Source organism: Ranitomeya variabilis, chromosome 2 (assembly GCF_051348905.1).
Source record: "Ranitomeya variabilis isolate aRanVar5 chromosome 2, aRanVar5.hap1, whole genome shotgun sequence".
NCBI lineage: Eukaryota > Metazoa > Chordata > Amphibia > Anura > Dendrobatidae > Ranitomeya > Ranitomeya variabilis.
The window spans coordinates 1002780165-1002796374 of NC_135233.1; the positions used below are offsets into that span (position 1 = coordinate 1002780165).

The 16210-nt window shown below is 43.3% G+C and overlaps 1 protein-coding gene across 1 annotated transcript in view; it reads left to right on the forward strand.

Annotated features, from left to right (window-relative positions):
* The window catches only part of ATP1B3 (ATPase Na+/K+ transporting subunit beta 3), a 44040-nt gene extending 29002 nt beyond the window's left edge, over positions 1 to 15038 (forward strand). Inside the window, exons 2-7 of the mRNA XM_077291208.1 lie at positions 97 to 225; positions 7632 to 7736; positions 9969 to 10159; positions 11232 to 11282; positions 12892 to 12975; positions 14148 to 15038. Coding sequence (XP_077147323.1) covers positions 97 to 225; positions 7632 to 7736; positions 9969 to 10159; positions 11232 to 11282; positions 12892 to 12975; positions 14148 to 14318 — 731 coding nt within the window. The 3' untranslated portion in view covers positions 14319 to 15038. The remainder of the gene's footprint in view (positions 1 to 96; positions 226 to 7631; positions 7737 to 9968; positions 10160 to 11231; positions 11283 to 12891; positions 12976 to 14147) is intronic.
* Positions 15039 to 16210: the final 1172 nt, after the last annotated feature.

Sequence of the window (16210 nt, forward strand, 5' to 3'; positions counted from 1 at the left end):
TTGGGTTACTTGTCCTTTTTATAAACTGTGTAAATCACTTTTAATAGCTGCTTGTCGGTGATGATGGTGAAGTAACTGCTCTGTTCCCTTCCACAGCTCTGATCCTGCTCTTTTACCTGGTCTTCTATGGCTTTCTGGCGGGACTCTTCACCCTGACAATGTGGGTAATGCTGCAAACACTGGACGACTCTGTACCCAAGTATCGGGATAGGGTTTCCACCCCAGGTAATGCCCTTTTGTACCTTTTTTTTTTGTAACCAGGACTAACATACTGATTCTACTTGTCAAACCTGCGGCTCAACTTTCCTAATTCCTTTCCTCCCACAACCCATATGTGAATCTGACCTTGGCTCCTTAGTCCCATCCTTGTCTGCGTGGCTAATTATGATAATTAATTAGAATAATCTAAGTTTCTCCAGTTTAAAATAAAATAATAAAAAAAAAAAAATTGAATGCCTCAATTTTTTTATTTTACGGACAAAATTTGTTTTTTCTTTTTCCTCTCCCCAAATTTTCCCTCCCTTAAATCTTCAAAGAACAGTAGTTGGTTGCACAATTGGGTGAGATCTTGCCTCCTAGCACTGTAGCTGAAGCTGCTTTCACGGTCAGACTATGGAGTGATGTCTTGACCTCAGCGGCCTCTGAGCTCAGGTCAGGGAGGAGACTCATGGATGGTCTGACACCAGTCCCTACTCAGACCGTACAGGTTGGACTTAGAGGAGCACACGCCAATTTACAGAAAAAGTGCTGTTGGTAGGTGTGCAATATTCATCACCCATACTTCCGCAGTACTGAAGGTGACCATGCTGGGCCGTGGATTAAGAGATCTTTTGTAGTCTCCTCTGTCACAAAGTCTATGCTCGTAGCGCCCCACATGGGCTTCACTGCAGTGAGTTCAGTGGTCGACTCCCTAATAGACACATTGTGAAACCAAACTAAACAAATCATAGTCATGAAATCCATAAAGGATCCATGCTGATGTATCAGTACCGTTATCTAGACTTCTGGCTATTACTTGACCTCCTTTTTGAAATGTTAATCTGTGAAGGAAGAGCAGATTGCTGAGCCTTGTAGGATTTATTATTCCCACACTTTAGCGGGAAGCGGTAGATCAGCACAAACTCTCCAGTTCAGATTATACACTGATGTATTCTTCTTGGGACTTTCGATTCCATTCTCTTTGTAGGACATAGTGGTTACGGAATATATTCATACCCTTTTAAGTTTTTCACTCTTTGTTTCATTGCAGCCATTTGGTAAATTCAAAAAAGTTACCGTATATACCCGAGTATAAGCCGACCCCCTAATTTTGCCACAAAAAACTGGGAAAACTTAATGACTCGAGTATAAGCCTAGGGTGGAAAATGCAGCAGCTACTGCTAAATTTCAAAAGTAAAAATAGATACCAATAAAAGTAAAATTAATTGAGACATCAGTAGGTTAAGTGTTTTTGAATCCATATTGAATCAGGAGCCCCATATAATGCTCCATAAAGTTTGATGGGCCCCATAAGATGCTCCATATTAAAATATGCCCCATATAATCCTGCATAAAGGGTAATGAGGACCCCATAAGATGCTCCATAGAGACACTTGCCCCATATAGTGCTGCACAATCGTTATGGCCCCATAAGATGCTCCATACAGACACTTGCCCCATATAGTGCTGCACAATTGTTATGGCCCCATAAGATGCTCCGTACAGTCACTGCCCCATATAATGCTGCACAATTGTTATGGCCCCATAAGATGCTCTGTACAGTCACTTGAACCATTATAATGCTGCACAATTGTTATGGCCCCATAAGATGCTCTGTACAGACACTGCCCCTTATAATGCTGCACAATCATTATGGTCCCATACAGATGATCCGTATAGTCACTGCCCCATATGCTTTTGCTGCGATAAAAAAAAAATAATCACATACTCACCTCTCTTCGCTCAGGACCCCAGCACTTTCAATATTTACCTGCTCCTCGTACGGCTCCGTCTTCAGCACTGACGTTCAGCAGAGGGCGCGCACTGACGTTTAGCAGAGGGCGCGCACTGACTACGTCACCGCGCCCTCTGACCTGAGCGTCACAGCCAGAGGACGCTGATGACGGAGCTGCACCGGAACGAGGAGCGGTAAATATCGCGCAGCGCTGCGCAGCGCTGTATACTCACCTACTGCTGGCGCAGTCCCTGCGCATCCCTGCTTCTTCCAGCGCTGCATCTTCTTCCTGTATTGAGCGGTCACAGTTACCGCTCATTACCGAAATGAATATTCATATTCATTACGGTAATGAGCGGGACCATGTGACTGCTCAGTACAGGAAGAATATGCAGCGCTGGAAGAAGCAGGGACCGTGCCAGCAGTAGGTGAGTATAATTAGATAGCCCCCGTCCCCCCTCCCCTGCGACCCCCGGGTATGACTCGAGTATAAGCCGAGAGGGGGACTTTCAGCCCAAAAAAATGGGCTGAAAATCTCAGCTTATACTCGAGTATATACGGTAATTTTTTTTCTCATTAACATACTCTGCACCCCATCTAGACTGAAAAAAACAGAAATGTAGTACTTTTTGCAAATTTATTAAAAAAGAAAAACTGGATTATCACATGGTCATAAGTATTCAGACCCTTTGCTCAGTATTTGAGTAGAAGCACCTTTTGAGCTAGTACAGCCATGAGTCGTCTTGGGAATGATGCAACAAGTTTTTCACACCTGGATTTGGGGATCCTCTGCCATTCTTCCTTGCAGATCCTCTCCAGTTCTGTCAGGTTGGATGGTGAACGTTGGTGGACAGCCATTTTCAGGTCTCTCCAGAGATGCTCAATTGGGTTTAGGTCAGGGCCCTTGCTGGGCCAGTCAAGAATGGTCACAGAGTTGTTCTGAAGCCACTCCTTTGTTATTTTAGCTGTGTGCTTAGGGTCACTGTCTTGTTGGAAGGTGAACATTCAGCCAAGTCTGAGGTCCAGAGCACTCTGGAAGAGGTTTTCATCCAGGATATCTCTTTACTTGGCCGCATTCATGTTTCCTTCAATGACAACCAGTTGTCCTGTCCCTGCAGCTGAAAAACACCCCCATAGCATGATGCTGCCACCATGTTTCACTCTTGGGATTGTATTGGGCAGGTGATGAGCAGTGCCTGTTTTTTTCCACACATACCGCTTAGAATTATCACCAAAAACGTCTTTTTTTGTCTCATCAGACCAGAGAATCTTATTTCTCATAGTCTGGGAGCCCTTCATGTTTTTTTTTTTTTTTAGCAAACTCTATGCTGGCTTTCATATGTCTTACACTGAGGAGAGGCTTCCGTCGGGCCACTCTGCCATAAAGGCCCAACTGGAAGAGGGCTGCAGTTTGTGGAATTTTCTCCCATCTCCCTACTGCATCTCTGGAGCTCAGCCACAGAGATCTTGGTGTTCTTCTTTACCTCTCACCAAGGCTCTTCTCCCATGGTTGCTCAGTTTGGCTGGACGGCCATGTCTATGGTGGCAATTGTGCTCTTGGGAACCTTGAGTACTGCAGAAATTTTCTTGTAACCTTGGCCAGATCTGTGCCTTGCCACAATTCTGTCTCTGAGCTCCTTGGCCAGTTTCTTTGACCTCATGATCCTCATTTGGTCTGACATGCACTGTGAGCTGTGAGGTCTTATATAGACAGGTGTGCGCCTTTCCAAATCACGTCCTATCAGTTTAATTAAACACAGCTGGACTCCAATGAAGGAGTAGAACCATCTCAGGGAGGCTCACAAGGAAATGGACAGATGTCACTTAAATATGAGTGTCTGAGCAAAGGGTCTGAATACTTATGACCATGTGATATTTGTTTTTCTTTTTTAGTAGAATTTGCAAAAACTTCTACATTACTGTATTTTTTTTCAGGCAAGATGGGGTGCAGAATGTACATTAATGTGAAAAAAAAAAAAGAACTCTTTTGAATTTGCCAAATGGCTTCAAAGAAACAGAGTGAAAAATTTAAATGGGTCTGAATACTTTCTGCACCCACTGTATAAGAACATGGCGTGCGAATACTCCGGGCCCAAAAGACCTATAGTAGGGAGTGGGGGAGTGAGACTGCTCGTACTTTACAAATAGTGTGTGTTGGGGCGACAGCGCTTCCACTAGCACTATAGCCCCTTCATGGTTAACACCGCTCCATACTGCCAAATACTGCACATTTAATGGCCACTGTGTTTAGTACTACATCCCATTCACTTAAGACAAGGCTGTAATACCGAGGAAGGCCGCTACTTAAGGTTCTGAATTGTGCCTGGTATAATGAAGGTGACGCCACTTTCGCAGGAGTGCATCGCAAACAACTGTTCAGCGGAGTGGTGGGATTCTACATTCGGATACAATTAGTGGGGTGTCTTTTGGCTAGACAATCACATTGAGAAGTGGATAACTCCTTTATAGCCTACCCAGTCTTGCATCTGGACTTTCTGGAGCCTTTGTTTGTATGATGTAGAAGGGGAAGACATGTCATCGATGCTGTCAATCTGTACTTGATATTTATGCAATTGATGAGTTGGAGGGCAGAGTGCCCCCCACATCTCTGCACAAACAGATTATTATTATTTTTTTTATAAAGGGGTTGTCCACTACTTGGTCAACCCCTTCTTAATCACTGCCCCCCTTCCTTATAAAATATCTCCAGTGCCGGCACCGTTCCAATGGTGTAGGCACTGGCTCTTCTGGGGCTCACGTGACATTGTCATGCTATCCTTGCAGTCAGTCGGCGGGCGGCTACTTCACTGGCTCCACCTTCTGACATCCCGAGGAAGGGAGAGCTGTGGTGATCGCTCAAATCCTCCAGTGCCAAACTGCTGGAACGGCGCCAGCACAGGAGGTGACTTCAGGTGTTATTTTATAAGGAGGGAATAGAGTGATTGAGAAGGGGTTGTCGGAGTAGTGGACAATCCCTTTAATCCTCGGTTTGTTTAACTCCTATTTAAATAGTACCTGACACCAGGTCAAAAGTGGACAGTTTTTGTTTTATATTCCCACTGGTTCTCCGATTATTCCATATTTATATTTATTTTTCTCTTAAATCAGCTATATAGTTCCAGAGACATGGGCCTTTTTATTTAATGCTAATATTTAGCAATTTTACAGAGTGACTTGGCTCAATGCGATAATGCAAAGCTGCCTAAGTACACGCCCCAGAGGATCCTGTGAACAGCGCACCCTTAGAAGAGACACTAAAATTTCGCATGATATAAAATTGCCCATCTCGCTGGAACCGTAAAACAAAGTTGAATTATCCGGGAATAAAATATAAGCAGAAAGTGGCCACTTTTGGCTCGCTGACAGATCCTCTATTCATTTTGCAGTCCTTTTTTGGAACATCTCAGTGCTCTGATAATTTTGTGAATCCATGTTGTGGCATTGTGCTTCGTCTACTTGATAATGTACTCATCCTGTTACATAACCAGTTCTCTCTCCGCAGTGCTCGGGCCATGGGTCTCGGTCACTACACTTGCCGAGTGTGCTGCCCGTCTGTGGTGTCGACACTATTATTAATAATCATCTGATCGGAGGGGTCTGATTTTGATTTTAGGATATTGATCATTAATGGATGTGTGAGATTTTCGCAGTAGGGTTTTCATAATCACATTGTGAGAAGTTGGGGTACCTCCATATTTGCGTTGTGTTTTGATGACTTCCTGATAATCTGTACATCTCGTGACTGACCCCCAACTTTCTAATTTACATTTGTCCTCGAATCTTCCAATCTAATTTTCCATATTTACCAATTATCCAGAATATTTTATACTCCGGCATCTGTCTGGTCTGATTAATTTTTGAATAAAGGGAATTTTCCTGTGAGCAGCTCACGATTACTTCTCCTTCTGCCATTTCGTAAGGCCTTCGGGCAGGACACGAGGCGTTCTTGTGAACCTGGACTGACAAGTATCCTTTAAATTTTCCTAATGGCCGACGCTCGGGCCGCTTCTGCCATTTCTGACCTTAGTTGATCTGACATTTAAGCTCCATAATATGACTTATGATATATTTTTCTAAAACCATTGTGTCTGTGTTAATAAATATCTAGGATTTCCTCTTTTCCCCTCCTTATGGCTGTGGTTGTTGGCCGTATTCTGGGCAGATGTGAGGCACAGAACACAATACAGCACCTTCTGTCTCTTCACTTCCCTGGAGGCCATTTTCACACAGTTTTTAGGAGCTTGGTATATGGTGGGGTTAGGGACCTTTTCTGTGGGTTTCCAGCGGCTTTTTATTTTTCCTGACATATTTGCAATTTTTCCTGGACTTTAAGTCCTGTAGAGTAGTTTACAGAAGGAAATTTTAAAAAATTACACAGAAAATTACCATATATGCTTACAGGCTGAAAAGACTCTTTCAATTCATTTGTTATAAAACAATTTGCTGGTCTTTTGAGAGTTTCTTCTGCTTCAGGTCTTCAAAAAAAGAAAAAAAAAAAAAAAAAAAAAAAAAAAAGCTGGTGGGAGAGAAGTGCATGCCACTTTTTTGCCGCAGAACAAGATGGAAATCCATCCAAACTAAGCAATGTCCAATCAACATGCAGGGAAAAAAACCTCATCAAAGGCTCTTCAGGAGATGAATAACTTCTCCAAAAACTGACCTCTGAAAGTTTCTGCCAAGAAAACTTGTCTTTTTTTGACCGCCTCAAAATGCGTGGTGGAAAAAAGGAAACAAGTGTGCATGACTCTTCTTTTTGAAGCTGATCGTGATGGGAAAAACTGCTTCTAACTAAGCGCTGTCCAATCAAAACAAAGCCAGAAAAACGTATTTCGGGGGGGGAAGTAAAAAGTATTTTGTGAAGCAGTTTCTGCTTTAAAAAAAATAAAATAAAATAAAAAATTGTCCTTTTTTTTTTTTTTTTTTTAACGCTCCTAAAATTTAGCGTGAACATGGTCTACAGGGGGTGTGAGATGTTCCAGGCCGTGCTCTAAGGCCTGGCTGTAGTCTACACCACAAGCTAGAGACAAGTGTGGGCTATACATGCAGCAATCTCACGGCCAGCGCAATATTTTTTATTTGTTTTTGTAAATGTCATTTTTTACGTTTTAACCCAGCATCAAGCTGATGGATTGTTATATCTGAGTCACATGATTTGGTTTATAAACACCCCCTAGGTACTATGTGCTGCTTCTGTCCTTTTTAATGCCCCCCCTGACAACAAGTTCAGTGAGCAGCGTTCATCAGCGGCCCGCACCTTCCCCCTATGGAAGCACAAAAGCTTTTCACACCAAAATTCCACATGACATCGTCAATCCCACAGCGGGACACACACGGCTTTGTGAGACCTGACCCGCCTGTCTCCTGGGCATCGCGCACTCTGAGCACCCTATTTATAAAGGCTCTGCTCCACCTTCCACCAGATCTATACGCGATTACAAAGATTTCATGGAAGACTGACTTTGAGATGCAATTCCTTCCATGTTGGATCCCGTCACCCCACGTTGCCTTGTGTCATAAAATTCGGATGTTGATTTATTTTATGATCTCCACTCTTTTATATTTGATTTAAATGCGATGATCAATAATCCGTCACCACAATAAAATACTCTCCGCTCTGGAAGTGATTTACTTCACTTTATTCTGTAATAATACAGCTTGATTTAATCACTTAAATGTGACTTTTCCTTTTTTATGTTAGGTCTTATGATTTCTCCAAAATCAGCTGGCTTGGAGCTTACATTCAGCAAGAGTGAGAAGTCTTCATATGATGCCTACACTAAGGTTCTTCACTCATTTCTGGGGCGTAAGTATCTGTCTGACACATCAGTGACCTCACTGAACTCTTGGTGCACATCTGTTTGTATAACACCAATACTTTCCTTTAGCAGAGTGCTTCCTTCTACAAGCCGAATGATCAGGGTAACAAAGGAGAGCTGCTGCAGATGACCTGATTCCCTGCAGATTCTCTCCAGTGTTTTCCTACAATTGCTTCCACTGTAAGGGTGCCTTCACATTTTGCTCAGGCACCTGTTCCTTGTCCCTGTTAGGGCTTGCATCCGAACCCTCCCACCCACAAAATGGGATTCGGGCGTATGTGCCGACTGCATCATTTTCGGGCATGTACACCTACTGTGGGCGTACACTGATGAAGTCTACTATGTCTGTCTGTCTGCCTCCAGTAGGCCTACACTCCCGAAAATGATGCACGACAAAACACACGTTCACGCTGTCGGCACTAATAGTCTATAGCCCTGTCCACGTGATCATTTAACAATCAAATTAAAATCCACACCAACGCGTATGTTGTCACGTTTTGCCATTGCATCTTTTCTGAATTTTTGACGCTATGTGCAACTACTTCTAAACAGGGCTGTGAAGTCGGTAAGCCAAACCTCCGACTTCGACTCCTCAATTTCCATGACTCCAACTCTGACCCCACCAAAATGGGCTCCGACTCCACAACCCGAACGGGGCTGTGGAGTCTATAAGCCAAACCTCCGTCTCCTCAATTTCCATAACACCGACTCCACCAAAATGGTCTCCGACTCCACAGCCCTGCTTCTAAATAATGCTGTTTGGGTGACGTAAGGGAATTTTTGGTTGCTTTCTTTTTTGTCTTTTTAAAATTGTGAAATCTGACATTAATAATTAATAAACATTGTGTATATCAAGAGAGTAAAATAGGCTGTCATGCAGACAACAGGTGTGGCACTGCTCACCTAGTCGTGTTGTGTGCACAACACTTAGACGGGCTCAGAAATAAGGCGTCCAACTGCTGCTGTTTTGCAGGCTGGCAAATACAACTGTAAAACAAATGGATATTGAGAAGCGGATATGCTGCGCTGCCGACGTTCCTATAAATGCAGATGTCTAGAATGTAGAACTGGTAATGCAGTTTTATTCTCCAATGCATTTTGAAGTGCACTCCCTTCAGGAGAACCACAAGTTTTCCTGATGAAGTAGTGAGTGCACTTCAAAACCGCACTACCTGTTCTACTTACTGCGCTGCCAATGTTCCAATTAATATATATCCACTTCTCCATACCTATTCATTATATACTGAGTGGAACCTATACATAGATCTATAGTAGCACATGGTGGTAGACCAGACTAAATTTGGCCTTCAGCTAGCATGGGGCATACAACATTTTGGTACTGGTGTAGGTGCTGCAAAATTCCCTTTGTGGCCACAATGCACGCCAAAATTGTCCAGCTTTTCCCTTCTAGGAGACTCCTTACTACAAACACATTTGGTATAGACTTAAAGTATTATTGTTACGAAGATTCCACCTATGAACCATCAGCGATAACTCCTATGATCGGTGAGAACATTCTGGCACTGCTATGACATATTTGGGCTCAGTACGCAATCTCTGGAGGTCCTATAGCGAAGCAATGGAGATGGAGGCTTGCATGCTCAAACATTGTGATATTTAACTGGGGACAACGGCAAGATCAACCCCACCACTGGTCTAGACGTGTATATGATGAGTGCTCTCTTCTTTCCAGAATGCACTATTAAGGTGCACTATAATATGAAACTCCTCGTTTCTCATCACCAAATACTCCATAGCTCCCGTTGGTTGATTGTATAAATAACAATTAGGACCTAGAAGAAAGGAATTCTGGATTTTTAGCCAAGATTCCTTTTTATTTTGCCAGAAAGCCCATTAGTCCTACTACCTCAGGGTTACAGCAGTTTTTGTGCTTTGCCTTCAAGCAGTGAAATGGTTACATGTGCCTTTCTTGGACATGCTGTGATCAGGAGGTCAGTTGTTCAGTTCTCAGCAGGGCCAAAGTGACCTTCTGTCCTACTAGAAGTGAGGCAGAAAAATATCTGCAAAGACTGCGATTTCCAACATTTTAACTCTCGGACACATAACAAGCTATTTCTTCACTGTTGGTCTGGGTCAGATTAAAGCCCCGCTCTCTGGTGTTTACACATGTGATGGATTTAGGAAGCATGTTCCATGTTGATTGTACTAGGGTGACCTGGCGCAGTTATTTGTGAAGATGTTGACCTTGTGTCTTCCAGCGTACAACGACTCCATACAAGCTTCAAATGTGCCATGCACGCAAGGCCACTACTATGAGCAGGATGGAGTGGAGGAAAAGAAGTCTTGCCAGTTCAACAGGTCCTTGCTGGGACCTTGTGCCGGACTTGAGGGGAATGAGTACTTTGGGTACAATGAAGGGAGCCCATGTGTAATAGTGAAAATGAACAGGGTACGTGTGTTATGAGATATTGAGATCGCATAGAGATTGTGGTATAAATGGCATAGTCAGGAGTAACACTGCCCATCTGACGTTTATTTCTTGAGGGAGGTTGGCACAGATGTAGTTTCTATAGTTAGATGTCCTACCATACATTTATTTTTTATTTATTTTACTCATTTATATAGTGCCATTAATTCCGCAGCGCTTTACAAACATTATTGGCACTGTCCCCGATGAGGCTCACAATCTAAATTCCCTATCAGTATGTCTTTGGAGTGTGGGAGGAACCCAGAGAACCCAGAGGAAACCCAGGCAAACACGGGGAAAACATACAAACTCCTTGTAGATGTTGCATTTGTGTAGACTTATTATCTTAGGTAAAAATATGCCCCAGTCTTACAAATGTGCAGATTTGACAACCTTCCTTATTAATGTGTGCATCTGATGGCATCTGTTTTGACTGGATCTCCTAGACCCAACAAAGCTAGTGTACTTACTATGAAAATCCATGTCAGAATGGCAGTGTAATCCTTGTTAGAAGATTAAAGTGCCTCTGCCCACCTAGCCCGATTGGCGGCTCCTCAGTGTCCCTCCTCCCTGGTGTTGTGAAGAACTCTCACTGCTCAGTACAAGCTGCAGTTGTTAGGGTGGGTGAAGACTGAATAGCTCTTATGTAGCGTATATAGCCTTTATGAAATGCATTTTCCAATTAAATACACCAGCCTCATTGGCTCTAAGGGATCAATTTTATATTGTATGCACTGTTGTATTTTGAGAGCCAAGGTTGACTAATTGGGTAGTCTCCTGATCAGGTTCTCTATCGGTTAGGTTAGTTCACAGGTTAGCAACCTGCAACACCCTAGCTGTCAAGCAAGTAATCTGTCAAGACATGCTTAAGGTGTCTGCAGCAGTAAGGGGTCACGTAGGGGACAACCACGGGTCTTTTACAACAGGCAAGTTCACTAGTGGCTTGGGAAGCGGGCCTGTTTTAGGTAGGAGTTTAATTGTAAATGTGGTAATCTCTGCTTTAATCATTTTCTAGTTACACAGCTCTGAACTAATTTATCTTTGACTGTTTTAGATTATTGGATTGAAACCCCTTGGAAATCCTAAAATAAACTGTACTTCTAAGGTAAGTGTTACATAAACCGCTATTAATCAGGGGAAAGGAATGTTTCCTATAATAAGGATTCCTCCGAGACCACCGCGGTGCTTCTATCATCTGATCAGATGGGATCGTGGCACCATTTTCCTTTCTTCTACTGCTCACTAGAGTATGTGGGACATTTCCCACAATTCCATGGGGCACTGCTGGGGTATGCAGGACACAGCGGGGCCTGTTCCTGTGTCAGCGGCTGTACGCCAGCACCCTTTACCCCCTGTCATACAGTCACACCCATACTCCTTCCCTCACGGGTTTTGTTTTTCTTCAGGCAGCTGTAACTTTGCTCCATCCACTCAGTTTGTGAGAGCAGCTGAATACACAAAGTCACCGTGTTCATCAAAAGCCGTGGAACAAATGTTCATAAATCCTTCTAGTATCTGTGCCTTGTGGTCATCTGCTCGTGACACAAACGAAGTTCCTGCTGCCTCCGGTGCATTTTACTGAAGTTTTGAGATAAATACCTAAATGTTGGCCCCAAATAGACCTGCATTTGTTTCAACACTTTAAGGAGCCATCTGCTTAGAACATCGTATACCTAGAAGTAAATCCACTGAACATACAAGTGAGTCTGTGCCTTGCATGGTCCGAGTAGATTCACTTACAGATAAGTGAAATTGTCCAAAAGTGAAGAACAAGGTTTGGACACAATGATGGAAAGGAGATGGTAGAGTCCTGGAATGGCAGTTCTCTCTCCTTACCTTGTGGTTCTATATATTGCTGAAGACCACTGAGGCCATGGACAGATGCTCTGAGGATGCCCTGTACAGTTATGGCAGAGAGATCTGCTCGGAGATGAGATAAAGACTATAATGGTGAATGTCTACCTATGCTGGTGTCAGAACATTGCCAATCTTGCCAATTTAGTGCCCATTCGAAATCTGTAAGGGCGCACGCAGACATCCATGGATCTCTGCCCGATTATGGCCAGCAATGCATGGACTATCCTTGGTTCTCCTGCCTGGAGCATGATAGCCTCATAGATATGACTCTTGTTCTCCAATCGGGAGCCCCACAGCCAGTCCGTGCATTGTGGTCTGTGATCAGACCGAGATCCATGGACGTCCCCTAAGGTTTTCTCTGATATAACTGATTGCTGACGTCTGTTTCCCTCAGTAGCGTCATCCCCACACGACCCGAAGGTTAGGGTCTCGCCAGTGTAAATTCTCTCATCTGAAAGAATCTGTTCAATTGAGCAAATCGCACTCTACAATTTTTATTTTTTTTTTTCTCTCTCCACCGGACGAGCTGTGTCAAAGGAAAGAAAATGGATATGTGCATGGCCCCATAGAATAACATGGGGATGGGTGCTACACGTCAAGACGACAGATCGCACTCATCCGATTATTATGGTTGTCTGCATGAGCTCGTTTATTTCAGTGGGGAGAGGAGAATAAAATACTCAAACCATTGGGCAATTAAAGAGGCTGATGAAGCCAAGCACAGGCGCTCGGGGCACCCTATCGTACAGATCTGTGCACCCTCCCACCTACTTTACTTCCATCTATCTCCTCCCAGATCCTTGATTGATAGCTCCTGTTTTACTGACCAGGACTGACGTCACATTTCTTTTGTGCAGGCAGAGAACATAAGCCTGCAGTATTACCCAGAGTACGGGAAGATCGACTTGATGTACTTTCCATACTATGGCAAGAAAATCCACGTAAGTGTATGAATGCCCGTTCTGTTTCATTCTTGACTCGTTACATTAACCTGAAGTGTTCTGTGACATTTGCTTTGGCGTTTGAGTCGATGTCCACGTCATTGCTTGTAGACACCCATCTTAATGGTCTGTGGGAGCTGACAGCTTATTAAAGTGATGATATCACAACAAATAATCCCATGAGTAACGTCAGTACTTGGATGTAGATCATGGCTGCTTAGCTGGTGGCCTCGGGTCAGATGTGACTCTTGGGATTTCTTCCTGATCACTCTCAGACTGTACACGGCTGCCAACATGTCCACATCTTACAGATTGCTGTGAATGTGAGGAACTTGGCTGCTCCATTATCAGTTTTCACAAGCAAAAACACTTCTTTGATCTCTAAAGTTTCTTTGAAAATACGTCATTGACTATAAGTGGTGCAGCCTATGAATACAACGTCCAGTAAGAAGTAATGACCTCAAAGCACATCTCCAACCAAAACAAAAGGTCAGAGACTTCCTAGAATTTGCACCGATTTGTTTATATAACATCATTTATGGACAGCTCTGGATGTTAGACACTTTCAAGGTTCAGAAAATGTGTCCCCATGTTTTACTCGCCCTCCCCAGGTCCAGTGTCGCGTCTCTGCTAGTGCTCTTAGGTGTCTGTTATTAGCTTCAGCGCTGAAAACAGGAGCAGCAGTGGGAACCTCTGTGCTGGATCTGGGGAGGATGAGTAAAGCAGAGTTTAAAAAAAAAAAAAAAACTGGCGGAGGACCAGTTTTCTAAAACTATAAATCCTCTTTTAATTACATGAATTGCAGGCTCCACTGCTGTTCTTATCCTGTAATTTTTGGAAACTTATACACCCAATAATGTAGTAAATTCTAGATTTTCTTGGCATTATGCCATAGATAATCACCTGCCTTATTGAGGTGCGTTGCAACTTTCCCCACGAAAGCCAACAAAGGCCTGAGTCTTATGGCTGCCATCCATCACCTTGTAAGACTTTGCATTGATTCCGGGGGACAACTTAGATGACAAGGCCCCTGGCGGTAGCACGCGGTGTCTCCAGACCTGCTCTGGATTCTGCTTACTGGCTATGCTGGCTCATGTCTAGAGCATATCCTTGAGTTGCTGCATCCAGTCCTTCTGTTTGTCTGGATATAAACCTGTCTATTCTCTCTGCAGTTGAATTACGTACAGCCGCTGGTTGCTGTGAAAATCACTCCTTCCAATTCCACCGGCACATCGGAAATAGTGCTCGAGTGCAAGGTTCACGGATCCCCCAATGTGAAGAATGAAGATGATCGAGACAAGTTCCTTGGTCGAGTGATTTTCAGAGTCCAAATTAAAGATTAAAATAGGCAGCTGAACAGTGTCCAGTTGAAGACATTAGATTATTTTTATTTTATTTTTTTTAATATTATTATAATTTTTTTTTTTTTTTAATCAGCCATACCTGCTTTTGTAGGACCTGAAACCATCTGGGAAGATAATGTAAATGGCACATGATTCAGGGTAGCATAACAGTGTGCTTCCACCATGATGCTTTAACCTCTTCTGTGCTCAGAGAGGCAGCTTAGAGTTTCGACGGGCCTTTCCAGCGGTGAAGAGGTTAAACTCGTCCTTGCACGCATTTCTCTGCCCCAGTGCGGAGGGGCCAGTTTACAAACAATAAAGGAATAAGTAAATTATCATTTCATATTAGGGGACCTGTAAATAGCTGATTCCGAACATAATACTGGTGGTGTTCGTCCTATTTTTGATGTGATTTTATTCCCTCCCCGAAGCCCCTCTGTGAGTGTTACAAGCTTAATGTGTTGTGCTATGTAAATATTTAATTGAGTTAACACTGGTTTAACGGTCATATCTCAAAAACGCCTACACAGTTTTAGGGAACAAAGGAAAAATGACAAATAAGTGAATGGTACCTGACCAACATGTACAGACAAATAAAAATGGAAAAAAAAATTAAAAAAAAAATGGAAAGATTTTATAACCTCTGCAAGAATTGTGTGTCTTGTGCAGATGCCTTAAGTCCTGTATGAAAAAGCAAAATAAAGTGGATTTTAAAAGTGAGGATGTGTTCTGGAGTGGATTTGTATCAATAACACACTACCTACACAGGTTTGGGGAGTAGAAAAATTTACCATAAGAGGTTAAAGCAACCCCTCCAGGTTTAATGGCTGTCTTTAAGGGGCCTTAATCCTCAGCGATGGGGATAAACTGACTAATGTTCCCCCACGGACGATAATGCCGCTGGTGTTGGCTGTATTTGACAGCTGACACCCTCCACAATCAGTCCTCATCGGGGAGCATTGACTGTGATCTCGTATGCCGATACTTATCTCAACCTGAGATTCGATCGCCGTTAGCTTGTGGGTTAAAAAATAAATAAATAAAAATTTCCACATACCAAGATGATTTCCTCATTTAGTTTCCCCAAATGGGGTTATTTGTAAGTTTTCTGCTTCTTTTGCCAACTCATTGCATTCAAATGGTGGGATGAGAAATTGTGTAACACATTTATGGGGTTCATTTTCTCTGTTTATCCCCAATTACAAACTTGGGGCTAAAACAATATATTTTTACTGGAGACTTTTTTTTTTCTTTATCCTTTTGCATATCCAAATGTTAAAGTTCTGTAAATGCTCAACACACATGGGTGAATTCCTTGAGGGTTCTAACTTCCAAAATGGGGGTCACTTGTGGGGGGTTCTGCAAATGTCACGTCATTCACAATGTGCCCAAAGAGCAGTTGTTTTAACCAGGTGGGATATTCCACTTTCTGGAAAAATGTTATAACTTTTGGGTCTCTTAACCCTTGTGAAAATTAACAGTTTGCAGCTAAAGCAATATTTTAATGAAAAGAAATGCAGTGCAGCTTTGAAAAATGGTTTCACTTAATGGGGTTTCCGATATATATAGGATTTTTACCCTTCGCCACGACAGCACCCACATGAGAGAGGGGATCCGCCCATAGGAACAGGAAACCTACAGAATAAAAGGAGGCGGTCCCCTCTCCTCCTCAGTTTTGGTTTCCTGTTCCTATAGGAATCCCAGAATACCTGTAGAGAAGAGGATTCCTGGACCAGAGCATCCACCTGTGTGGTATCTGAGGAACAGCAGGGGCTGCGGTACCAGATGCAGCGATGGGGAAGCCCCTGCTTGCAGCCTCCCCCCTCGTCTGATCACCTGTCTGGGTCCAGGGTGGGCCGCCCAGTTCCACGAGGACGCGCACAGGCACTGCA